The 26,952-nt window shown below is 42.7% G+C and overlaps 1 protein-coding gene and 1 long non-coding RNA gene across 2 annotated transcripts; both read left to right on the top strand.

Moving 5' to 3' along the window:
• The first annotated feature begins 814 nt into the window (after positions 1–814).
• On the top strand, positions 815–8,031 carry cxcl12b (chemokine (C-X-C motif) ligand 12b (stromal cell-derived factor 1)). Its single transcript, XM_010872749.4, has 4 exons — positions 815–973; positions 3,584–3,701; positions 6,741–6,824; positions 7,546–8,031. Exons 1-4 carry the CDS (start codon positions 895–897, stop codon positions 7,574–7,576), a joined length of 312 nt encoding a protein of 103 aa, XP_010871051.1. The 5' UTR covers positions 815–894; the 3' UTR covers positions 7,577–8,031.
• A 17,023-nt stretch (positions 8,032–25,054) lies between these two features.
• On the top strand, positions 25,055–26,741 carry LOC109616124. The gene is made up of 3 exons (XR_002197191.2): positions 25,055–25,303; positions 25,784–25,939; positions 26,063–26,741. It is a non-coding gene; the product is annotated as an uncharacterized LOC109616124 (long non-coding RNA).
• Positions 26,742–26,952: the final 211 nt, after the last annotated feature.

The following is a 26,952-nucleotide window of genomic DNA, read 5'->3' as shown; positions in this document are numbered from 1 at the left end:
TCTATCTCATCAAATGTACAGCCGACAGCCCTGGAGAGAAGGGGTGAAGAAGAAGAGGAGATGACAGTGGAGAGACACAGAAGAGGAAGAAGAGAAACACAGATATATTGCACAGTGTCGGAATACCTTACAACTGGGACTTACCCAAAACTAAGAAGTGTATTGACTGTGGACTCAGTGTGCATGGCCATGCTTCAATATGGTACGTGCACACTACCCACAAAATGAGCTGGAAACGGAGCTGCACTTTTTAGTCTCCTGTCGGCATGTCATACAGACCCTGCAAGAATCTGAAAACAAATCAAATATTGATAAATCCCTACATGTGAAATATTGCAAAGTGCAATCACAGCACATTGATTCTTTGTCAAAGATGCAAAGAATGGGGCGCAAACAACAATGTAAAAATAATCAATATTTATCTCTTTATTAATTCATCCTTTTTAATATCTGCACATTGTTACACTGTACTCAATTTTGCTGTATGTAAGGTTTACTTACAATATCAAAATGTATTTTTATTTTCTTAACATTCGTTATTGACGATGATTGTGAGAAAAGGAAAATCAAATAGACAGAACTGAGAACAGAGGAAAAGAGAGAGAACGAATAAGCAATCGAGAGTGAGTATCCCCAATGGGACGTTCCCCTTGATTCTCAGCCAACACATTCACAATCGAGGAAGTCTGCCTTGCCGGTGTGGACCCACCCCTCCCCCCCCCCCCCACCTCCTGAGAAAGTGGGAGTCTCTCCCTCCTTCCCATCTCTCCACCCTCAGCCCCCTGCGCTCTAATTTAACCGTGTCCTGAGAGGAGCTGACACTCATTCTACTCTCAGCCCTGTTGGATACTGGCTGTCAGAAACCCCTGGCTCTCTTGTGACGCCCTCCGATACATGAAGACCACCATGGATGTCAAAGTGCTGACTGTATTGACCCTGCTGTCCGTTGCCATGGATGTGCCCCTCTCTACAGGTGAGTTGTCTTAGGTTGATGAATACGTCATGCCACTACGACAGTGCACTTTTGTCAATGTCTCTCGCTGTTATTTTGGGGGCATTTGGAGGATGCATGCGCTACATGGGGGAGTTTGGTTGTTTTGCGGAGGATGTCTCGATTGGGTCGATATTCTTTGAGTGACTTGAATGAATGCCTTGAGATGTTTTGGTTGGTGTTGCTGAGAGAGAGAAAGTGAAATAGACAACTTTTTGGTTGTTAAGAACATTTCGGTTCCTTTGATGTTTGACAGACTTTGTTGAAATTCATCATCTGTAATTGTGATTTGATGGAAAGGTGGTCAAGCTGGTTGGGATTTGTATTTTTTTTTTTATATGCGGTTGTTGATTAATTACAAAAAAACAAATGTACTGGTCATTTTTTAGCAGGTTATTTTTTGCCTTAATGAATTCCTATATTCCTAGATGTCTTCACTGACATCTGTAATCCACATAGACTTTAACTGAAGAATTGTTCTGCCCTTATCACAAATATTTCAACCACTTTCATACTTTGACAAACATTAGGAATAATCTTGGCTATTTTACCAAAAAAGAGTATCGTGGCCAGGGACCCAGTGCCAAATGGCCAACAGCCTGCCTTCAGCCCCTGTGCTAATTCCCCAGTAAAGACCCTCCACATTATCCCACTCTTTATGATGCTAACACTGGATCATCATTACGTATCCAGCTTACAGCAGCGGCACACCAAAAGTGAGCATCCAACATGCAGCGTCCAGCTCACCTAGCTCCTATCACCAGCACTGAGCCGCATTGTTTATCCCCTAATTTGAAACTAATTAAAAGAAAGCAAGTAAAAAGACAAATACACACATGAGACCCCCTCCTCCCCACACACACACACATCTGATAGGCTTTAATATGCAATCAGGGAGACCTGGCTGGTTTAGTAACAACAAGCTTAGCATAACACAAGAGAGCATCTGCTATCGTCAGTCCAACACCAGACTCTGAATTCTCTCGCCCGATAATGTTTGCTTTGTAATGTATTAATGTTGAGAACAGCTTAATCCAAAAGTCAACAGAAGTTTAGATTAAGTATTTAATTGTTCTACTTGACAAATTCAATGAATTTTAATGTAGATGTGTCTAAAAGCAAACAAAGGAATAAATGAAAGCCATCAAAACATGTTCAGCCAATTGCCATCTTCCCGTTTTAGAAATAAATGAAAGAAATAATGTTTGGGAAATGGATTATCAAGTAATTTCACACAGCATACATTTGATTTGAAATGTTTTAATTATTTTGGGAAATTGTTGATATGGAATCCAGTCTGAAAGCCCTTCAAATAAGAATATTTCCTTCTAAAAGCCCATTTAGAGGAACCAGGGGTGATATGCAATCATTCTAAGAATGTTATTCAACTGATTACTCACAGGGAGTCTTTTGATTAGAACGTAAGCTTTGGAGTGCTCCTAGAGCTTTGAGATGGCGAGGAATATTCAGTGTCCCAGTTCACAAAGAAGTACAAGGGCCCTTATGGGTTAGAGAGCTGAACCTTGAATATTCACACAGTGAAAAGGCAGTATTACAATTTGGGGACAAGGAACGCTGCATGGTGTGCATCTATGCAAGTGTGTGTGTGGTTGACTAATCTCTTTTTAATTGCCTTGCTATTAGGACTAAAGGCAGGTACATTTCAAATTTCTCAGGGAATTTCAGTGTTATGTACAGTAGGCTGAACATCTACAGCTCTGGAAAAAAACTCCAAAAAGTTGAAAAGGAAAGTTTTGAGTGAGGAACAGAAACGTTCAATTTCTATTCATTTGAACCCTTCTGTTCCTCACTCAAAACCTTCCTTTTTGACTTTTTTGGAAAGGAAAGAAAAAGGTACAGTGGTCTCTTAATTTGGTAGAGCTGTATTTTGGGTTAAAATGTTGTTGGTTTTTATTGGTGGATTATTTGAGTTGAAGTCATGGAAATATGCGGTTTTAACTGCAAACAGCGTTTTATTTAAAAACAAAAAACTTTTATAAAAAAAAATTATTACAGAAATTATAAAATTACATTTGAATTTGTACAACCCATTCTATTAGTGCAAGTGCTACAAACACATGTTTGTTGCAACTTTCCATCTAAAATTATTTGTTATGTTAAGCAAGACAGCTGTAAGTTAGACACTTATTATTCCAGAAATACTGGAGTGTGTAAATGTAGCATCCAAAAACAGACACAGGTGACGTGGTCCAGTCCTGAGGGTACAACCATCGTGTTTGGTGAGAACACAAGTAAAATGGGCTGTCAAGTTGTTACAGGAAATTCTTGTTAAATTGCGTTGATCCCATTGACCTCTGATCGGATCAGAAGGTGTTGTTACATTTCATTCTGTTGTATATTTGAATCACGTCTAGTCAAAACAATGCTAATGTCAGACAGGAAAAAAAAAGTATGTAACATTTCACACTGCCAGCTTTCTAACCTCAACCCTAATTCTCCTGACCTGCTGTGTGAGTTCCTCAAACCCAACGTGTCGAGTCTCCATCATCAAAGCCATGGATTTAGGCTGTCGTCCGTGCTGCCCGTGTATCCGCCCTGTCCACTAGCTGTGTGCATGTGTTCTGTTTCCAGCCAAGCCCATTAGCCTGGTGGAGAGGTGCTGGTGTCGCTCAACCCTGAACACCGTCCCGCAGAGGAGCATCAGGGAGCTCAAGTTCCTCCACACGCCCAACTGCCCCTTCCAAGTCATGTGAGTAGCAGCAGGTCACTGCCACCCTTCAGTGTGGATGTCTGACATCCTGCCACAAGCGGGCACAGGTCCAGGTGTGTTGCGGTGGAACGGGGTGGGGGGGGGGGGCAGAGGTCCTTGGGCAGCTGTAGGGGAAGCGAGCTGGACGGGGTTCCCGCGGCCATCGCTAAAGCACCTGATCCAACTTGTCAAGTCGTCGTCAGCGCCGGCGGTTTGTTGAATCAGGTGTTTGTCATGGGGCCGACTGGGGCAAAACACTTCCACCCAAGTTACTCCCCTGCGCCGCCGCTGAAATAATACAGCAGCGCGGCACTGACTCACATGAAGCCGGACAGACGAGGACCTTATGAACGTGGTAGTGAAGTAAGGTTCGACTCCGCTATCCCAACTCCACTTCTGTTGTGGCTGTCCAGCCATGGTTAGCTACCAGGCCTAAACAGGTTGGGAAGAGCCTGGTTCAGCCATGTCGGACGCCGTGTTTCGAAACCGTACACTACTGTGATTTCCGTTGCGCTGTGCTAAGCTTTTGTCTGTTTCTATATAGGTTTAAGTGATTGTAATTGGAGGAGAGAGAGATGTGGTTACTTTAGCTCTCCTGAAAATGCACAGGCACGTGGTTAGATTGGAACAGAAAGAAACAGGGCCACTAGAGAGAGGAGAGGAAGGAGTTCTGTCTTCTGCTTGGGGGGTGATTTTTATTTTGCTGAGGACGCGATCATTAGGGGTCAAAGTAATTACCTTTATGTTGCAGCTGATTCGTCCTCCTCTCGTATCATTCCCCTCACTCACCGGCCACCGACATCAAATCTAACTTAAATGGCCTGGAACACATTAAGCCAAAATGCCTGGCCTATTTGTAACCTAGGAGGTGAAAGCTAAAAAGCCAAAGAGGCCTGAGGGGGTGAGACCAGGGGTGGATGGGGGTGGGGGGTGAGACCAGGGGTGGATGGGAAGGGGGGGGTGGCGTTAAGGGGTTCGCTCATGGCAAAAGGTCAGTGGCGAAACAAATCTGATCAAGACCTATAAGTCTAGTCTTTTTTCCCTCCAGAACCCCATAAAGTTGAGAGAGAGTCTCTCTCCCACACACACACACACACACACAGACACACACTACCTAATGTTCCCTGCTCCTTTGCTCCGCCGAAACTGTCGACAGTTATTTAGGAAGGAGTGGCGGGAGAGAAAGGGGGTGGCGTGCTGATAGCATCTCGGCCGCCCCCAGATGAAAGACAATGGGGGTAACGCTACACCCTGCTTGTTGGTATTAGCATGCTGTGAAGTAATTACTGCCCACTGGGTTAGAAGACCCCAGACCCCCGAATACCGGCCAACTCAATCAGGACTAGACACTCAACACACACACACACACGAACGCACACTGTAAGACTTAAACCAGCGGACGCATCAAAACTAAACAGACAAAGGAGTTAGCCCTCGCTAATTATATCAACGGGCAAAGGATGGCGGGATGAGGAAAGTGGGAAGTTGGGTTAGCCTGGAGGGATAAACAAACAGGGAATCCAGTTACCAGGTTCTGTTTATCCAACCCATTTGGATGTTGGTTTGGGGTGATCTTTTTTAAAGGCGGTTGATGCGCTTGGGCTGTTCTTTCATGTTATGAGGCTCGTAATGGTTGGTGGGCCATTTGGTTGGTAAGGGGGGGTTGGTGGGTGAAGGGATTGGGGGAGGGCAAATTGAATCAAAAAGCGGTGAAGGGGTGATAAAGGATTTTAGGTGCAGAGGAATGTGTTTGAATGTCTTTCATTTGCGAGGTTGTGTGAGGATGAGAAGGAGGAAGATGGAGAGGGAGAGAAGGAAGCAAGGAGAGAGTTGTTGAGGGAGGGAGGGGAGGTAGAGAGTTGTTGAGAGGGGGGGGGGTTGTTTACTCTCAAACACGACCTTTTGGCACTTTGGTGTGAGTTCCATATGTTTGGAGAAGGAGACATAGTAGAGTAGAAGGCCTGCGTGCACACGCACACACCCACACACACACACACACACACACACAACCCATTATTTCCCCCCTAAAGCATGTAGATCAAAAACACTCCCCAAAGGTGTCCGATCCCTGAACAAATCCCCCTCACTCAAGTGAACACTGCGGTCAACCCCCTATCAACACACTGCCCCTCAGAAGGGAAACACTCTCTTAAACACACCCAGGTCTGTAAATCAGAAGCCAAATTCCCTAGCATCAAAACATCCTAACTTTTTAGTGCCACAGGCTTCACAAAGGGAGCAGTGTGGCCATTCTGCCACTTCTTGATGACAGCCGCCTTGGAGTAAAAGCAGAGGGAACGCGTGGGGGATCTCATGTAATTTGACGCTTTGTGATTCTTACAAGCGTGGGTTGTGGGTTAAAATAGAATGCCATATTATGGTTAAAGGTTTAAATAAGCGTTTATTCTACCCTGATTGTATTTGCTCCTCAATACCTGTTCAAATACGTCTGGTAAACTAAACACTTGATGACTATTCGTTTTTAAGGCACTGTTGATTCTGCAGCCTAATTTTTACTGAATGTGATGATTTGGCTAAATCAGGACAGTCCTTAACAGGGACGGACGATCCTGAATGAGGAGAAATCACCAACTGGATTGGCTTTTGCAATGTAGTTTTTAGATGACCTAGATGAACTAATGCCTTAAAAAAAAAAAAAAAGCTAAATTTACTCTTTTCTTTTTAAGAAAAAAAAATACATTACATGGCAATCAGTAAACAAAATGAAGCTCACAAATCAATGCGCTCTTATTGTACGAGACATGCTATTCTATGGACGGACTGAGGAGCGACCACGGAGTTATCAAAAACATTTAACAAGACGCTACGTCCAGACGTTTGGCTGAGGGAGAGAGATTTACGAGACTGTACTTCTTTGTTTCTTTTTTTGTCGGGGGGGGTCATTCTATTCTCATATCAGATGAGAGGGAGGATGCTTGTCGAGCACTGAAATGAATCCCTGTCTCATTCCTTCTCTTTCTCCCCGCCCGCCCATCCATCCCCCCCTCCCTCTCTCATATATACCTGCCTGGGTCACAGTGCCAAGCTGAAGAACAACAGGGAGGTGTGCATCAACCCAGAGACCAAATGGCTGCAGACCTATCTGAAAAATGCCATTAACAAGTACGTGTGCGTGCACACACACACATACACACACACAGACACACACACACACACACACACACAAAGAAATCTGCATAAATGCTATTCAGATGGCGACTCAGATAAAATGCAAGACTGGGAACGAAGGGTTTTGCAATCCCTCTGATAATTTAAGCATAGCATCTGGAAAATTCCAGATGCTATTCCAGAAAAGCAGAATTAATCATTTCTCTTGGAAATCAGGGATGCGATAGGATTGAATGATGTTTAGTCTATTGTAATCTTGTCTGAACATTGGAAATTACTTTTAATTGATGTTGTTTTCCGTATTTATAAAAAACGCCTGGACTTACCAGTCTGCTGTGGAAGTGTGGGTGAAATGTTCATTGCTCATAAAAACATCACACAAACAGCGTCTGTTAATCATTACATCAACATCACGTTCAATTGTTTTCCTCTTAAAAATAACTGTGGTAAAGATCCTGAATTTACATTTGTAGACGCTCAGCCCCTAATGTGGCGTAGTTAAAAAAAGTCTGGGTCTTAAACAGCTTTCCAAAAAGTCAAGTGTTACACGTTTCAAAATCCTGGTTCATCCAGACAACAGGATAATGACGTGTATTAGTGAACTGGCTTACTGCAAATAAATAAATGACTGTGTACCTCTACATCCATCATATTATAACATATAGGATAACACATGAAAACACCCAGATCTAAGCCTCCTCCCCTGTCTCTCCAGGGTAAAGAAGTCCCGAAGGCGTGCTCAGTAAAGGGGCTCCTCCACACCGCCCTCTCAGGCCTGCAGTGCCCCAATCCCAGGCCATCTGCACCCCAAACCTCCTCTACTATACAGATATGGAACTCCACATGCTGTAGCCACAAGTCTCTGCTCCAGGACACTCTGGAACCCTCCGGAATGCTCCGGAACACTCGCAGATCAAGCACTTCACCGCCAGACAGACTGTGATGCCTTCCTGGTGCAAGCCGCGTCACTGCCACTGACCCACCCACGCCGCAAACACCTCTCCTCACGTCGTTAGCACTGAGTGCAATTAAGCCTAGTTATATCGGAATGTGCGAGTCTGTGTGAAGAGTGTGTGAGCACAAGTGAATGTATTTTTGCTTTATTCACTATGCTTTTTTAAAGTGTCACTCTGGATAAGGGCATCTGCTAAATGACGCGCGCATGCGTGCGTGTGTGTGTGCGCGCGTGTTTGTGTGTGTGTGTACAATATGTTTGTATGTGTGTGAATGTGTCTATAAGTCTAAACTCAATGTGTGTGTTTGTGTGTGTGTGCGTGCGTGTATATAAAGTATTCTCCAACTTTTAGAATAGGTAATAGGGACATTTCAAGATTTTATTCCCGGCTGGCCACGTTAAATAGGCTGAGCAAAGGCTTGTGGGAAACCCCAGGGGCGGGCTCTGACTCAGGTTCATGAGATAGGAACAGGAATGAGTAGACTTATGGGGTGACTCATCATTGGGGCAACCAATCAGAGCTGATCTAAAGCTGACAACGAGGAACTAGATAGACGCCCCAAACCTCTGACACCGTTTCAACTCCCTAATGGCTCTGGTTATGATTCAAGTAAAGGGAAATCTGATCCTAGATCTTATGTGACGGATAACTTCCAGTCTAAGCAAGACAATGGAGATACTCGCAAAGGGACGTCTACTGATTAAAATGCCTCAACTCAAGGGACCAGAAGCCATTAGTTTGAACAGACACGTATCTCCTCTTTGAATCTGATTAAATCAATCCAGCCAGGGGGAGGCTGCGCACCCAATCACTTGTATTTCATGAGGGATACGTGTGGTATTTATTCACAGCGAAATCAGATGATGCCTTTAGTACAGTTATAAAGCACATGGGAATGTGCTGTAATAGAGTGATCTAACGAAAAGGAGTGCAAAAGGACAGTCAGGCTTGAAGCATCTCACCAAGTGCCAGTGTTGTAAAGAACGATGTATAAGAAAGATTGTGATGCAAAACAGGGATTAAAAAAAAATACATATCAGTGCTGCTTTGAAACAGTTTATGTGAATGTAATGTGTTCTGTTGCTCCAGTGTATGGGCACTGAATCAGTATACAGGCACCAAATCCCGAATTAAAGACAGATGAAGAGAATGAACTAACCAAATAGAGGAGCCAACAGTGAAGTGTATTTTACTTTTTATATTTGGATGATTCATGAGTTGAATCTGTTATTTTTTATTATGGTCATACCCTCATTACATCTATCAAATATGTAAAGGAACGCAATTCCATATTTATATACAACACCTATGCTCAGGCAGGGTTTTAAAGCAATTATACAGCTACATGAAATATCGGTTTCAATGCTAAAGGATTGACTATCTCATTTCAACTGAATATTGCCAAGCTCATGGCAAAATGTAGTCATTCTACTTTGAATATAGAGCCACTTTAAATACCAGATGTGTCTTTTAAAAATGCGTTTTTAATGTTATGGTTATTGTAATTGTTATATACATATATGTAATCTAAGATAATGACATGTAGACAGTACTAGATCAATGCATTACCAGAGTAATGTATCCAATTAACAGTATTACTGTATATTCTACGTATTTTTTAATTCAACACATTATTCCCTTGGTGTTTTACCAAAACATAACAAAAGCACAAACATTTATGTTAATCCAACTTTCTATATATGTTTCTCAACAGGAAAATATTAAAATGAATTGAATTGCAATTTGTAAAATGTTTCATTATATTATCAAGACAGCTATGATTAAAGAAGACTACTGAAAAAGGAGGTTTATTAAATCCGTATCGCAAGGATTGTATTGATTCGTCCAGTCCTTGGGGCTAAATCATTACTGAACTTTTTCCCGACTGGCAAATGAAATAAATTAGAATGTAAACGTTTGTATCCGAATTGCTATACCGAATGGTAATCCAACATGGGTTCATTTAAAACCAACTTTTATTTTGATATTTGGGTAATTACATACCATTTTGTTTCTATGGCTAAGTTAGTTATTTGGCTGAGCATCTTAATCATTACCGCTCAGTGAATATCCCAAAATGCACTGGACTACAAATTCTCCAGAACACTGGTTTCCAACCTTCTGTGGATCCTGTCCCACCAGCTGAATTAAGCTCCTCCTGGAGCACTTCTGAAGTACCACATCATATGCATTTAACCAGTTTGTCTGTGGTCTCATGAGTCATATAAGTCTTCTTCACCCTCTGTGGATAGCTTTGGGACCACTGCGTGCAGAACACAGTAATTTGGACCCTATTTCTCTGCCAACATTCGACATAGTTCGAAATACGATGTGTCGATAGGAGCCCACCACAGCCCAACCACAGAGCAATACCTTTAAGTTATGAGCCAAGGGACCCACACATGTTTTCAATTGAATCGCTCCATTCCAGCTAGTCGTCCCTCAATGTTCATTTATGTTTCATTTCACTGTTGCCATGTTCTTTCTATCGTGAAAACAAAGTTTTCCACAGAGTTCAAGTTTTGGGGTTTAGAATTGTACAAGTGTCTGTATCATATATGTTTTTAAGTTTTGTATTGTTATAAAATCAGGGAAATGACCTAGAACCAAACAGAACAATACGTCTTTAACCCTTTTATTTTTCATATTTGTTATATGGACCAAATGTGTAAAGAAAAGATTTTATAAGCAATAACATTGACATTAATGGAAGCTGTTTTTGTCTCATCAGAATTGGTTTGATCTGGGTTCTTTCTCTCAGACACTGTGTAAAAATGATTAAAACGTTCAATTGTTTTTTTTCTTTTAGCTTTTGACACAAGTATACTTTACCTGACATATATATTGTTTACCTCTGTCCATTCACTGTTTGTAATCCAAGTAGAAATGTCCAACATACTTCATAGTGCTCACCCTTTTTTGCAATAAACATATAAAAACAACATTTTTCGAGTAATCTTTATCGAAGGTGACATCAATGCAAAAGTGCCTCAAAAAGGAATCCACATGTTTTAAATGTTTAATTTCTTTGGTTGATTAAGTAGGCTTACTTTTGCTCATTTGCTGTTTATAATAAGCATCTTAATTCTGTTTTATTATGACTCACTGGCAGAAAATGACCTACTGTATAAGACAGAAAGGTAAATAAATATAATGACAACAGAACTTTCCATTAAATTATTCTATCCAGACTGATGATAATAGATCCCAGATACCTGACTAATACACACACTAGACAAGTTAAATAAACACAGGTATCCAGCGTACATTTTAGAGTGGCCTTTTACTGTGGCCAGCCTAAGGCACACCTGTGCAATAATCATGCAGTCTAATCAGCATCTTGATATGCCACACCTGTGAGGTGGATGGATTATCTCAGCAAAGCAGAAGTGCTCACTAACACAGATTTAAACAAATTTGTGAACAATATTTGAGAGAAATAGGCCTTTTGTGTACATAGAGAAAATCTTAGATCTTTGAGTTCAGCTCATGATAAATGGGGGCAAAAACGAAAGTGTTGCGTTTATAATTTTGTTCAGTGTATATCCTACAGATGAATGTGAATCCCATAAGAAATAAAAGACCTGCATTGCCTGCTCACTTATGTTTTCTTTACAAATGGAGCATACAGCTCCGGAAAACATTAAGAGACCACTGCACCTTTTTCTTTCCTTTCCAAAAAAGCCAATGGTTTGCAAGGTTGAAGACAATTGTGTCTGTATCAAGTTTCGGGGAAGTGCACATGCAAAGCATTCAATTTTCCCTTGTTTGGCTTTAGTCAATCCTGCGTATAATGTATAATGCTATGGGAAATTATTATGTCTCTCTGGCGTTTTCCTCAATCTGTCGTGATGTGAATAAGCTCGTAGTGACGGTGGAGGTTGAGTGTGTTAATGCGTGGGGAAAGTCCGAGCTCTGGGTCAGTAAAGCTGAGGGTTGTGGGGGGGATTGGTGGCTGGGGGGAGAGGGGTGTGGAGGAGTGTTGGAGGTATAATGGATCCTCTATTTGCGCCACGTTGGGTTTACAGCCACTCAGTAACACCTTCACTACTGTTTCCACAGCTGTCAAATCACGTGAATCTGAATACAGTGAATGCAATAATCATTTAACTGTGAACATTTCTGCGTGTGTGTGTGTGTGTGAGTGCATGAAGTGTTTGTGGTCGAGTAGGAAGTGAGGGAGAAGATATACGTGGTCACGAAGACAGAGATGAAAGAGTTAGAAGCTCCACGTTAGCCACCTTGGGTAGGTAAGCTAAGCATTCTAGTATGACGACGACCTGCAATAGTGATAACACACAAGTCCGAAGAAAGATGATGTCCTAGAAACTGTCAGCAGAGACGGTCAGCAATACAATCCATTTAAAACAAATGAATGCCAAACCTCGTTAGATTACATGGTAGTAGGTCAGCTCTCTCAATAAATGAGAAAACATTTAATAATAAATCATAGTTGGTGTGAGACATGGGTAAACACACATAAAGGGCAGGAAGTGTGTGTATTATGTGTGGCTAAGAATGCTAACCTCCAGTTCCAGTTTCAGTTCCACTTGTCTACTCATCTACTATTCTAATTGACAGTATTTTTCTGTCGCTTTGGTACTACGACTTAACATAGTCCTAGGTCCGCCCACCACGTTTCCATGACCAGTTGAATAATTCAATATTGCTTGACTAGGATTTTCCTAAAACGCGCAGGAAAGAAAAGAACCAGCTTCTGATCCCTGGAGTAAATATGCAGCGGAACAATGAAATATTTTAACACCTCCGGTTTAGAGTGTTTTAAATGTATTCATTAGTCCTGGTTCATTACCCATCCACAGCACCGAGTAGAGACTGCCAAAGCATAAAGCTGTCAACTTTAATCAGGTAGAATCTGGAATTGGGAAATCACCTTTTTCACTACATAGTCCACTACTTTGGACCACTACAACCCTTTCTGTCTTTACACCCACTCCAGGGTGTAAAGTGCCCTTTGGGACGCGTCCACTGGCCTCAGGCTCCATGTTACTACATACAGGAAGTGTGGAGGTTGGGGTCTGGAGCCGTACCAAACGGTTTACAGGGTTAGAACCTGGGTTTTGGGCACATACAGACATTTCTATTGGGCTTTTATAAGACTTGAAACACACACAAAACGTTGCTTACACAGCTGAAGGCCTGTATAGCCTTCTCCAAGATGACATATAAACTTTAGTGTTTGGTAAAATACATGCTTTATGCTTTGACGGTGGGAACAGTTTGCCAATGAGTCAAAACGGTTGTACTGTCCGAAAATATTCACAACAGACCGAGAAGCATGGCTATGTATCTTTAAGTACACCATGAATAAATGGCAGGGGCACACAGACTGATATAAGAGCACAATGATCCAATCCAAATTGAGAGAGATTCTCTATCAAAGTCCACCAGGCACAAATCAAACAGTAACCACAAGAGATTCTGTCCGTTCCAGCTTTTCAATGGAACAAAGACTCGCACACACACACACGCACACACACACACACACACACACACACACATACACCACTCAATTCAAATAAACCGAGACATAGGAAGTAACAAGGTTGGACAAGGAATTGCATGCATGATGTTGTCCCTGAGGATCATGGGTACTCCGGTGTGATTTGGAGCTCTTTGCAGCAGATCTTTGAACAAGCCATCAGACCCATTGAATAGGGTTAGGCATCTAATAGGAAACATGTTAGACGGAACACCACACATGAGTAAGTGTGTGTGTGTGTGTGTGTGTGTGTGTGCGTGCCTGTGCCTTTTTTGACAGGGACATTCTCTATTGTTGGGTCATTGGGGTCAGAGTCAGCTTCTAATTTCTCATGTCCTTGCAGGAAAAGACTGTTAAATCAGGCTGTTAAAACACAAGACTGACGTACAGACACACAGATACATACACAACGACACACACGTACATATGCACCTAAACACACAGATGCATACACACCTAAACACACAGATACATACACACCAACACACACACAAACATACACACCTAAACACACAGATACATACACACCAACACATAAACAAACATACACACCTAAACATGCAGATACATATGCACCTAAACACACACACACAAACATACACATAAACGCACACAGCCAGAGGAAAAGTTTCTAACAGTTTCTCTTTCCTGTCAGCTGAATGGAGATGGACCTGAGGTTGACAGTGAAATGACACCATTATGGTTTACACACACACACACACACACACACACAGACACAAATAAAACACACCCACATCCACCTCTGTATAGAATATGTAGTACTGTAGACATCAAGGAATTCATAATGTAGCATGACTGTGTCCATAATTGTTTTTCCTACTGGGTTAAATGTTAATTCCATTTATATTCCAATCAAAATACACTGTAAGTACTTTTAAAAAGGTACATTCAGGAATGGAATTTGGCTGAATGTGTTTCCTACTGTGTCTTGTACCAAGTTAAGTTTGGCACAAGTTCTAAGAATAGGTAACAATTTAAAACAGAAGGTCATTTACTGTGAGCAAGATGCCTCAACCTACTCTTGGTCAGTTTAATAATTATGTGTATTTTACAGATTGATCTATTAAATTGAATGAGTCCCCGCTGAGATCATACAAAAGGCATGCAAAGTGTGTTCTGTTGTTACACTACATGTGTAAGGAATCTGGACATATTGTGTTACCAAACCACTGAAGTCTTTAACTCTTGAGGACAAAGTAAGCACACCTGGCTAAACTTAACCCATAATTGGACCATCAGCAGCATGTGTTTGGGTGTCTGGGCCTTCTGACATTCTGGAGACCCGAGCCCGGGCCGAACCCCCTGGGAGACAAACAACTCCAAGCCCCAAACATCAGGTTGAATAAAACTTTTAAATGCGTCGACATGAACACAAATGCGCTGATCAGCCTCCTGGTACTGGAACTCTGGGAGGTTCTACGGCCATGTCACAGGTGGAGGAGAAATGGTTCCTCGGGGACAATAGAGTTCACAGTTTCTGCCACCACGATAAAGCTCACAAGCTGCCCCTCTTTGTTAAAGGGTCTGACGTAAGCATGAAGGGATTCTAGAATGTCAGTGGCGTCCTGGACTGTTCTGTGATCCATCCTGATCGGAGGGGTGGGTGGCTGAATGTTTCCTTAACCTTGGGATTGGGGAGATGGTCACCATCACCCCACAAGACCACTGGAAACATGTTGATTGTTATGATCATTAGCTTGTTTCTAAGAAGCAGGGAATGAAAGACCGCATGCACTGTGGACAGAACCCCCGTTTGAAACAGAAGAAACGAGGGGATGGATGTTTTCATTTACCTGCTATGTTTCTTAGAATAAATGAGAAAGAAAGAAGACAAATCCGTAGCATGAGAAAACAGGGACGATCGTCATTCAGGGCACCGGGGGAAAATGATATCGGCATTCATAGCTGAATTTCATTTTTCCAGGCAAGTCAGTTAAGAACAAATTCTTATTCACACCAACGGCCTTCATCTGAGGGCTTTAATACAACACTGCTTTTTGATATGAATTTTATGACCTCGCTGAGATCAATGAGGAAGATTATTTATTTGTTGCTGGTTAGACGTCTTCTGTAGACTTGAATAGACAGGCATTAACTCTGCACAAAGGGAAATGTCCTGCTATTTACCTTAACGCCAAGCCGACAGACACATGCATTAGATTGCGATTTTGCGCCAAATAATTTAACAAAATAGCATTTGCTGCCCTCTAAAAAAAAAAACACAATAGACTCAGAGTTCAGAGTCCTTAATCCCCGGACAGAGCATAATAACATTATGATGTCCATCCTTTGGAGTTGTATCAACATCATAGAGTGACTGCAGGTACTCAACCATTTATCGTTTACAGATATTAATTATTATGTTCCATTTATATCTGTTCTGTTTCGTTTATGTAGCCCCTCAGATGTGTTTCAAGATTTCTGGACTGCTTCAAGAAAACAGAGCACATTTGTTGTAGTTGTTGTTGATGTATTTGTCCTCTAAACGTCCTCTGGTCATTTTTCAACTTCAGTATCAGTCATTACTGTCCCATTAATTAACTGAATCCCAGCTAGCTGCAAGTGCCTACTGAAACAGAAGATCAGATTGATATTGAGGCTTTGCAATTTGGGCTTTGATACATGGGCTTTGGGATTTGGGTTTGATATTTGAGCTTTGCCCTTTGGATTTGGCACGAAACCACAAGAGTTTACTGGAAAACCCTAATTAGCATTGACTTATCTGGCTGACCTTACTGGGGTTAAGTTTCTTTATAACTGGGACTGGTACTTCTGAATTGAAAGAACAATCCAGAATGTGAACTTATTCTTGGCAGGAAATGTGGATTATTGCAAACAATATTGCAAAGGTTATCATTAACAAGAGGAGGCATTGTCTCATCTATGTTTTGGGGCCATTAGTCTAAATGCCCACTGTATGAATGGGTGGGTGTTAATGAATGGATTTCCAGCCCTTGTGTGGCACAGTGATCAAAATCACTGCCTTGCAGTTCAACTGCATCATTGCATCCAGGTGCTACAATTCTGGTTGCGACATACTGGCGGTGCCGGCGATCCCACAGACAGCAGCCCGCTATTGACTTATTGCCACGGATGAATGGGGGTGATGCAGGGTTGTACAGGTTTGGCTTGTCTCGTCACTCTCTAGCGACTCCTTGTGGTAGATTGGGCACCTGTGAGCTCAGTTATTGTTGTCGGCCAGGGAATGCATTCACCTCCAGTGTGTGTGTTTGTGTGTGTGTGTGTGTGTGTGTGTGTGTGTGGTAAGATGCAGAGCAGCTTGGCAAGATGTGCTTCTGAGAACACATTTCTCATTGTTCAACTGTCCTGTACATGCAGTGGTGTTGCTGGTACGGGGCAAGGCCATAATCATGCATTAGACAAATTAGGATGTATTGAAATTAAAATGTATTGGTTTCTTAAATGGGTTGAGTGTACAGAGGTGTGCAGCAGTGTGTGTGTAAAAACAATGTTCAATGCGTTTTGGCATTATACACGGTGGTGTTGTTCCAGGTTTAATGCCAAAAGGCCCCTACTTGAAAAGGTTTCATTTAGAAAGACATTGTGCAGAATTTCACTTGACTTTGGAGGGAGGATGGGTCATTCAGGGTGTTCGCCAAGATTTCAGACACTTCTTCTTTGCCGATTTGCTCAACAATAATTTTTTACCAAGAACGCACGTATAGAAACTCCTGTGGCGTGACAGTATGAGCCCGGCCCTTGAAAAAGTAATACCTTGGCTGACATCCTTTCAATTATATTACCAACAATTCAAAAAGGCCATATCCATACATGTCATTATCAGCACGGGTGATTGAACATACCGAACAAATTAGCAAAGGAAAGCACCTGGTGAATACCTTACTTGTCTGGTTTGCTTCACAATGGATCACACAAAGATTGACAGGGATTCCCAGATTCTCTGTGTCACTTTCGGGAACTGTACTTCCACATCATGTCCCTCTCTGCCATCCCTTCTCAGTGATCTGTCGTGGGAAACCCATCCCAAAGAGATCCATTGTCCGTCCAGAAGGAAGTGAGGCGTAGCTCGAGACATCCCTAAGAACGGACCTGTGACATGTTTGACATATAGTGAGGGCACGGGGGTCAAAGGTTGTTAGGCTACCTTGGGTGGCATAGCCCCTCTTAGATCACCCTCTGGAGATCCATAATGACTTATTATAGACGGGAGAGAGGACAGAGTGGACAAGGATAAACGCATGAATGACAGCTTCCCAATTTAGACAACAACACCAGGCCGTGGATTTCCTGGGGCAACATTGTCTTCCAGTGGGAAAATAATCTGTAGAGACACAGTGCTTCTTATTTTTTTATGAGCCTGAATATGTGGAAAACGCTGACCCCGACAGTGCTACACAATGGCTCCAGGGAGAGCCCCGGTGGGGGGCCAGGGGGGTGGGGGTGGGGGGGGGGTGGAAGGGGACCGGTGGGCTACAGTGCAGACATGGAGGTAGCCCGGCTAGCCGTGGCCCTCCCTGGCATGCCTAATTACCGGTCCACGGTCATAAATATCGCATGGCCATTGTGCGTCGTGAGCGTGTAAATGCGAGCCGAGCTGCGTGGAATCCGTGTACCTTATCAAACCATCTCTACTGGCCGATCGGGCGAGAGGGAGGGCCGGGGAGAGGCTTTACCCAGAAAAAACAACCTCACTTATCCACTAACCTATTTAAACATGAATAGATGGTCAGATACAAACACACACACACACACACACACACATGTGCACACAGCTGGTATATCCATAACGGCGACGAGAGCCCAGCAGAGGGTTCAGACACAATGAGCCACAGGACTGGAGACATAACGAAGACGTCTGATAAATCCATGGGCGGACAACATTGTGTGGGTCCTGAATGATGCCCTATTCCATAAATGGTAGGCTGCTTGGGACCAGGGTCCGGTGTAAATTAGTGAACGATGTATAGGGTGCAATTTGGGAATCAAGCTGAGCGTGGATGATATGGATCTGTATGATGGATGGGTGGCGAGGGGTCATGCCTTGCTCTGAGCCACGTTAAGACCATGCAACTGCAGTCTCTGTGCACGGGTAAAAATGTGATTTCTGGGGAGGCTATGTGTTTTCTGTCACATTAAGTCTGTTTTGAGTGAAGACAGAGTACGGGCGGAAGCTGAAGGCTTTTACTATTTCACCCTAAACTTATGGGCCATTTCATTTTTTCATTAGCACATGAGAAGCTGAATAACTTTGAACTTTTTACTAGAAAACAAATAAGCTCTAAATTAGGCAGCTCACCTCGAGGTCTTGGGCAAACCAAGTTGTTAGTATGTTTATTTACCTTGCCTCAATAACAGAAATAACATTTTCCCATTTGGTTTAAACAGTTATATCTTTGATGACGTCATCCAGACAAAGCATATCCCATTTTTCCCTTGTCCTCTATCCAACCCTGTTTCCAAAGAAGTTAGGATGCTGCGTAAAATAGAAATAAAAACAGAATGCAGTGATGTGCAAAAACAAAGTTGGGACAGAGGCAACCAAAGATTGGAGAAGTTGTGTAATGCTAACAACTAAACATGGTGCAATATCACACAACTAATTAGATCAATTGACAACAGGTCAGTAACATGCTTGGGTATTAAAAGATCATTCCAGAGAGGATGGGTCTGTCAGAAGTGAGGATGGGGAGGGGTTCACCACTCTGTGAATGACTGCATGGGCAAATATTGCAACAATTTAAGAATAATGTTTCTCAACGTAAAATTGCAAAGAGTTGACGTCTTTTACAGGGAAGGCCTTGCTTATTTCAGCAAGACAATGCCAAACCCCATTCTGCATGTATTACAAATGCATGGCTCCACAGTAAAAGAGTCTGGTTGCTAAACTGGCCTGTCTGCAGTCCAGATCTGCCCCCCTATTGAAAACATTTGAAGCATTATGAAATGAACAATATGACAAAGGAGACCTGTTGAGCAGCTGAAATCAAATATCAAGCAAGAATGGGAATACATTTCACTTTCAAAACTACAGCAATTGTTCCCAAATGCTTACTGAGTGTTGTTAAAAGTAGAGGTGATGCAACACAGTGGTGAACATGCCCCTGTCCCAACTTTTCTGAAACGTGTTGTTGGCATTAAATTCAAAATGGGCAAAAACAATAACAGTTTGATATGTTGTCTTTGAATTATTTTGCATTCTGTTTTTATTAGCATTTTATGCAGCTTCCCAACATTTTTGGAAATGGGGTTGTAGTTTTCAGAGCTAATTAATCCATGATTCATATCTTCTGGTCTTTTCTGTTGAAATTGGTCTTCAGACGGGCACACACACACACACACACACAGACACACTCTGACTCTCTCTCTTTCTCACACACACACACACACACTCTGTCTGGGCAGTAGATGCACCAGGGCATTCGTTGGGCCTCTGCCAAGGGACTGTCTCCTGTTGACAGCCTGGTCAACATAGCACTGTTCACACAGCAGCATCTTATCTGTTAGTTCTAGACAGAATGGGACGGCTTCTGCTAATGCACGGGGGAGAAATGTTATGAAGTGATTCATCTAGATTGAGGCTTTGTGCTCTGTAATTTGACTTTAAAATGAGCAATGCTTGCCCAGAACCGGTCAAAATGTCATCACAACCAGCTTTGCCAGCTGGGAAAAACCACTTGTCAGTAGACTCGATTTGTGCATTAAGATGTATAGGGTAATGGTGCGAAAGATGTCAATGTAAAAATGTCTTAGAGAAGGAAATGTAAGTCGTGCCAGGAAACTTCCTTACAGAAATGTACCATGGTGGCACAATGCGCAATAGGAAAAGAAACTGATGGTTCGAAAACCCAATGACCCTGGTGTCAATACTAATACTAAGAGTACAACACTTCTTTTTTCATAGGACCCTCATGGTCATGTCATTTTCTAAATTAATTTACAGGAACAGCCATTGGTCAGGCACAATCATCCCCTCCTTAGATTTTCACCATGAACTGCTCAGGGAAACAAACCGGCAACTTTACGGTTATTGACCCAACAGTCTTAACCTCTAAGCTGTCTGCCAGGAATGCTGTGGCGTGGTATAATTAATGGCACCACTAACGTACGTCAAAGCTGAAGCTTTCAGGGATGATTGGCAGCGGGTAGATTGAGGTAGGCTCTGACTGAAGAGCGCGTGTAACATTTCACCCTAGCTTGCTGAGTCTACCAATCAGGATGAGATGGTTGACTGCCTGAAAGGCTTTAGCCAAATCAATGACAATAGCCGCACAATACTGTTTTTTGTCTAAAGCAGATATGTTGTTTTGGGCATTTATAGATGGACCTGACTGAAACGCACAGACGGACTCAGTATGACTCAAGACTGTCGGACTCAATAGGACTTAAGACTGTCGGACTCAATAGGACTCCAGACTGTTGGATGGAATAGGACTAAAGACTGTTGGACACAGTAGGACTCAAACATATAAGACTCAAGATGGCGGATTAACTGCTTGTTCACCAGGCATTCAAAACATTAGACAGGATTGAAATATGCCTAAAACAGTCAGGCTCTATCGTTGAAGGAGATTTTAAATCCCTCTGAATTCCAGCTGTTTGTAATTCTGGGTTAAACAGGGAGGTGACTGGAGCTGAATTCAAAGTAGAAGGCAAACTCATAAAAAACGAATCAAGATCCTCAATCCCAGCTCATTTTAAAAGGGTACCAATAAAGGAACATCTTTGGCACCATATTCAGCCAATTTGGAGAAACAGGTGGTGCTCTGAGGGAGAACTCTACAAAAAGTCAGAGCAGCAGTCCCGAAAGCACGAGTGTGTTTACTCTGTGCTAGCACAGACAATTCAGACCTAAACCACAATCTCTCAACCAGGACAGACAATTCAGAGCTAAACCACAAGCTCTAAACCAGGACAGACAATTCAGAGCTAAATCACAAGCTCTAAACCAGGACAGACAATTCAGAGCTAAACCATAAGCTCTAAACCAGGACAGACAAATCAGAGCTAAACCATGAGCTGTAATCCAGGACAGAAAAAATCTGAGATAAACCACAAGCTCTTAACCAAGACAGACAATTCAGAGCTAAAACACAAACTCATAACCCCGAGCTCAGACAGTTTTTAGAACTGAGTTTCTTGAGTGAAGCATGTTTATTGAGAACTGAAAGGAAATAATGTTTAAAGTAGGACCAGGCGTCCTCAACCCTAGGCGTGTGATTGATTCTAGGCCACTGTGCAGATGCTATGTTGTTGTAAGAAATTCGGCTCAGTTTAGTGTTTTGACTGACGTTTGACACTACTGTACAACAAATTCCAATCCAATTCAATTTTGGTGAGTTGAGCATATCTGAGGTGAGTATATACTGATACATCTCTGAGAGAAGATAATGGGATGAAAGTTCACTAAGGGCAGTCAGACACAGTCTGGTGCTGAGGGAGGTCTGTAGTGGACAGGCAAGAGCAGAGATAGGTCTATGGCAGAAAGATGCTGCCAAATAAGAGATTTGAGATATTGATGAAAGAACAACGCCGATTCTCCCCCAAATGCAAAGCTGAACTTGATGTAACGCATGTTGTCACCAGTAGGGATCCCCAGGGTGTGGCTGGGTGGGTGGGTTGGCTGGGTGGGTGGGTGGGTTGGGTTGGGTGGGTGGACCTGTGATTGGGTGAAGATAGTGGAGTTAGATGGATGCTTCTGCGGAGGCTGGTTAGCCGTTGGGACAGGGAGAGTCTGGATGACAGATGGGAGTAAGTCAGGAGGACATAGTAATGGGAGCCCCTTACCAGAGACAAGTGATGAAGAGAATGGAGGAAGGATGATGGGTGGAGGTTTGGGGGTTTAGTCAAGGGTCACTTTCACACGTTTTATAATGTAATATGTGGGTCTTAATCTTTCCTAATCACTGGGGTGTTCTCATATTGTTTGCCAAAGTAAGTAGGCCTAGTAGAAAGACATTTCAATGTTGTCACTATATGAGATGTCTGAAAGTTGTTGGTAAAGCCAGTGAAAATGCATTGAGGGACTAATACGTTTCATGACTGGAAGATAACTGAATGACTGGAAGAAACTGAATGACTGGAAGATAACTGATTTACTGGAAGATAACTGTACAACTGGAAGATAACTAAATGACTGGAAGATAACTGAATGACTGGAAGAAACTGAATGACTGAAAGATAACTGAATGGCTGAAAGATAACTGATTTACTGGAAGATAACACAACTAAACAAGTATTGTTTGAATTACACAGCAGTTTGCTATAATTAGTTCCTAAAATCATTATGCTAAAAAAAAAAACAGCACTGTGAAAATATTTACTTTTTTGAAGCAATGGGAATTCATGTTCAATGTTTTCTCAAATAGTACAAAAACATGCATGAAAGGTGGAGTTGAGGGACATCAGATGGGATAAATGGGATATTTTACTTACTAAATGTAGCATTAAATCCCATGTTTACAGTACTTACTTTGGATTTGGTTCATAAATATTCTAAGATGTGTCCTCAAACATTAATAAGCAATACTTAAGAGGATGAGCGGTCAGATAGAGAGTAGTTCATTTTCATTGTGTGACCCTCCTCTCTCTTTCTGGGTATGTCACCCTCACTCTAACATCCCTTCTCCTTTTTTCTTGTTCAATACCCGTGATTTTAGAAGAGTACAGTTCAGAGGAACGACCTGGACACACAGTACTCTTTTGTTCCAGCGTCCCCGCCGAGCACTGCACCCCGCTGTTAAATGCAAAACCAAACTTTATTTAAACAAAGCCTCTGGAATGGACAGTGTTTCCCAGCAGTGTTATAAGTTTAGACAGACAGAAATTATCCTGTCAAAAGTAAGGACTTTCTTTTGTGGTGTATTCAATTGGGATGCTAGAGTGGGTTCAGTGCAGACACACACACACACACACACACACACACACAGAAAAACACTTAATAAAATTAGTAATATCACACTGTGACGGTTGATATCTTGGCTGGGTTCAATGTTATTTTATGATGATTTCACTCATAGGAGTGGTAGGAGGGAGGATGGTCTGTGTATTTATCTTTCAGAATGGAAGTTATTCATCATTGTGGAATTACTCTTGAGAGCTGTATTTGTAATTAATCTCAATTGGAGCTCAGACATGTAACCTTACCTGGAGGTCTGGACTCACAACTCCAGAGGGTAATGTTAGGGATCTGAACCTGCTGAATGTCCCGAGAGTTCTCAACCTAAATACACTTAGTTCTTCAGACTGTATTATGTCATTTGTTGGTATTTTAACACAAACTCCATCACAGTCAGAAGCTGACTAATACTTATGAACTATTAGCCCTAATATTACCACATCACCTTTTTTTGTGTTCGGTTTTGGGTGAAGGGGGATCGCTAATTTCATAGTCATAACAGTTTATCACCATCTCACGGGCAGAATCTATCCCTAACATATTGACTGGGTTGGTGAAAACTCATATGCCATCTGGCGTTACAAGGCGACCCAGCAGTGTGAATTTGGTTCCATTTCCCCACATCATCAGAACCAGATGGTTTAAGCCACTTGGTCTCAGGTGGAACATTTTGGATTTCATATGTTGACGTGAGCCTTATTGAAAGTCAGCTACCAGCTACTGAAGACAACTCAATACAGACGCTCTGTAGCTGTGTCTAATGTGAATGAGTCGATTGGAATGAAGGAAAGGTCCTGCTCGGCCTCTACTATTTCCTCTTGGTGTTGATTCACCTTACAGGCATGTTTGTATACAGATAACTGACCCCAGAAGCAGAAAATCCCCTATTAGCTATGCTCAGGATCCACATTTACTGTGGTTAGCCATGAAAACACCACTTACCAAGCTGAGATTAGCCTAATACGTTATGAAGGTGAGAAGGGGATTAGAAGGTGTAGACAAGTGGGAAAATTAGATAATTCATACCGTATTGAAGGCAATGTTTGACATTTTTAAACAGGATAATGTATTTTAATGGGAGTGGTTGAGGTATTTATTTACCAGGATGGTGTATTAAACCAGAGGAGGCCCTTCAGGCTCTTGGTACCCAGAGTGTGAGGCCCAGTCGCTTTTTACAGGCCAGCTGAGCAAACAGCACCACAGGAGAAAGTCGACAGGTCAAAGAAAAGCAAATGAGGAGATGGGGGGGAAAGAGATAAAGACGTTTATTTTCTCTACTTAAACGGAAATGTATGGATGGAGGGGTGGGTGTAATCCATTCAATTATGACTTTTAAAAGTTTTGAATTAATTGTGTCAACATGGTCACATGTAATATGCATCAAACGAGTTAGTATCTTTTTATAGTGTAATAGTAGGCCGTACATTAATATGAGGAGAAATGTGCCGTTCTTTGAGTCCATCCTCCCGGAATGTGATTTTCTGTTCAGACATGACGATCTAACGCAGTTATCCGAGCATGTTAATAAACAACCAGTTAGCGCACACGCTGATCATGATGATCGCTGTGATAATATACGTGACTCATTCCTCATAGCACATATTATTTTTGCTTTATACCAAAACTCGACAGTTCTATTAGGGAGAAGGGGACATAGTGGAAACGGCGAAACTGTATGCATAAGCCGGCATATGGTCAGGATAACTCGACGTGCTAGACAGCCCCAGTTGAAACCTTGCTGGAAGTGGAAATGCTACGTGAACACGGTACGCCAGTAGCGTCAGTGCTGCAAAATTGCCGAGATGTTTGTGTTCCTCGTGCGCGAATCGACGTAGCCTTTTTTAACTCCATTCAGGACTATGTAGAGTGAGCAGAGGGCAGATATGGCAGCCATGTGTAGATGCTGTTAATCACTTCATCCTGCCACCAGAGAGCGTCTCTTTATTTCAACCACACTATACAACACGGAAGCAATGGTATATAATACAAAACTTAGAAAGACTCTTGGAGGATTTGATGAGGCTTCAGTGCTGTTATTCCTGCATGAGGAGTGTGCACACAGCCACTGAATACAAGGGTGCGGAGCACTGGGAAATAAATGTAGAATTTCAGAAAGGTACGACGCCGGTCACTTCCCTTCAGTCATTAATGAACATACAATATATTACATGTATTGAAATGGACAAAAAAAGCCATTGACCTGTGTAGTTTATTTAATACAGCCTTTTTTGTTCATCTTTATGCCTTTGTTGTAGGTGACAAGATGCACTTACACAGAACAGTTTACAGAAAGGGTTCATTGGCTGTCCCTAACCGTGTATACCAAGTTTAACTGTATATATCAATTCTACAGACTAACTTTGTGTACTAACTGTGCTGGCTCCAGTCTTCAACAGGTACAGTAATAGTAACAGGTTTCAATGATACTTTGTTCAGGTCTGCCCAGGGAAGGCTATGGCCCAATCAGTGAACTTAGACTTAATGGCTCTGACTAAAATTACTCTCTGTTATGGCATAGCACACACACAGACACACACAGACACGTCCCTCTCTGGCAGAGCTACAGTCTGTTTACCTGGATCTCTGTTGTGTTTAGCAGGGTCTGGTCCATTTCCCCCCTGGAGGATCATGGCCTCGACTCAATCTGATCACCACTTCACTTTTGTTTTCTGGGACAAGACGTAAACACTGGGATTTTTCCTGCACAATGAAAGGTGGACGTGAAGGAGAGGGGCCGTTCGGATGGGTCGGGGTGAGTGTGGGTTTCAGGGGGGGCCGGGGGGGGGGCGGGGAGGTTTGTGTTCTCATGTTCCGCGTCTGTTTGTGTGGGCGTTTGCCTCTCGACCCGACTAACGGGGCGACCTCCACCCTGCAGTGCCCCCCCCCACACCCAACTGGGCAGCCTGGTCCGGCTCAGCCTGGCCGGTCGACGCGGAAACAGTGGCGACGGCAGCGTGGTGTCAGCGGGAGACAGGAAGAGGCAGGAAGAGGCAGGAACAGGCACAAACACAGGAACCTTCCATTCTGCCACCGAGTCTGAGGCCGACCCGGGACCACAGGAGTCCGCCTGCCGCGTAGCAACTCGTACACTACTCTTGACCCCTCCGGGGTAAGCGTTCCCGGTTGGACACAGGGCTCTACTCAGGGAGCATGGCACCATTTGTGACGCGCGTTCTGGAACAGTGGCTCGGTGTAATAATATGCTCTAATATGACAGGAGTAGTGACTTGCGCAATCAGCGATTACTCACAAGTCCTCTGGGATGTTGCATGAAGCGCCACAGAGTCGTGGAGTGTGATACACGGAGATATATTTAGGGCCATCATGACTTTACCTCAGATGACATGTTGGGCTTTGGCTTGAGGGTCACCATATTAAAACCTGGTTAGTATAGGTGATTAATGGGATGTGTTTTACACTGACATTTATTTTATATTTTTGTTGTGTGGATTAAGACATACGGGCATAATAAATTGTGTGTTATCAGTCTTAATTTATCCGGGGGAACAGATTTTAGGGAGATATTAAATACCTACATTAATCATTGCTACTGTACGGCTGAACTCCTGAGGCAAAGTCACTCATGGGAGCAGTTGAAAAATGGATATGGAGCCCATCTGGCACGGCGCTTTGTACGGAGCCTGAGAGTTTGATAACCCAACGTCTCCTCTACCACACTGTTCATCCTAGAATAATGGAACATTCAGTCGCGCTTATTACTGTACAGCATGTCCGGTATTTAAAGGGAGGAAAAATGTTCGCCCT

The sequence above is a fragment of the Esox lucius genome, chromosome 9 (assembly GCF_011004845.1).
Source record: "Esox lucius isolate fEsoLuc1 chromosome 9, fEsoLuc1.pri, whole genome shotgun sequence".
In the NCBI taxonomy this organism is placed as follows: Eukaryota; Metazoa; Chordata; class Actinopteri; order Esociformes; family Esocidae; genus Esox; species Esox lucius.
Note: the sequence above shows the minus strand (reverse complement) of the source record. Positions and strands in the feature narration are given on the sequence as shown.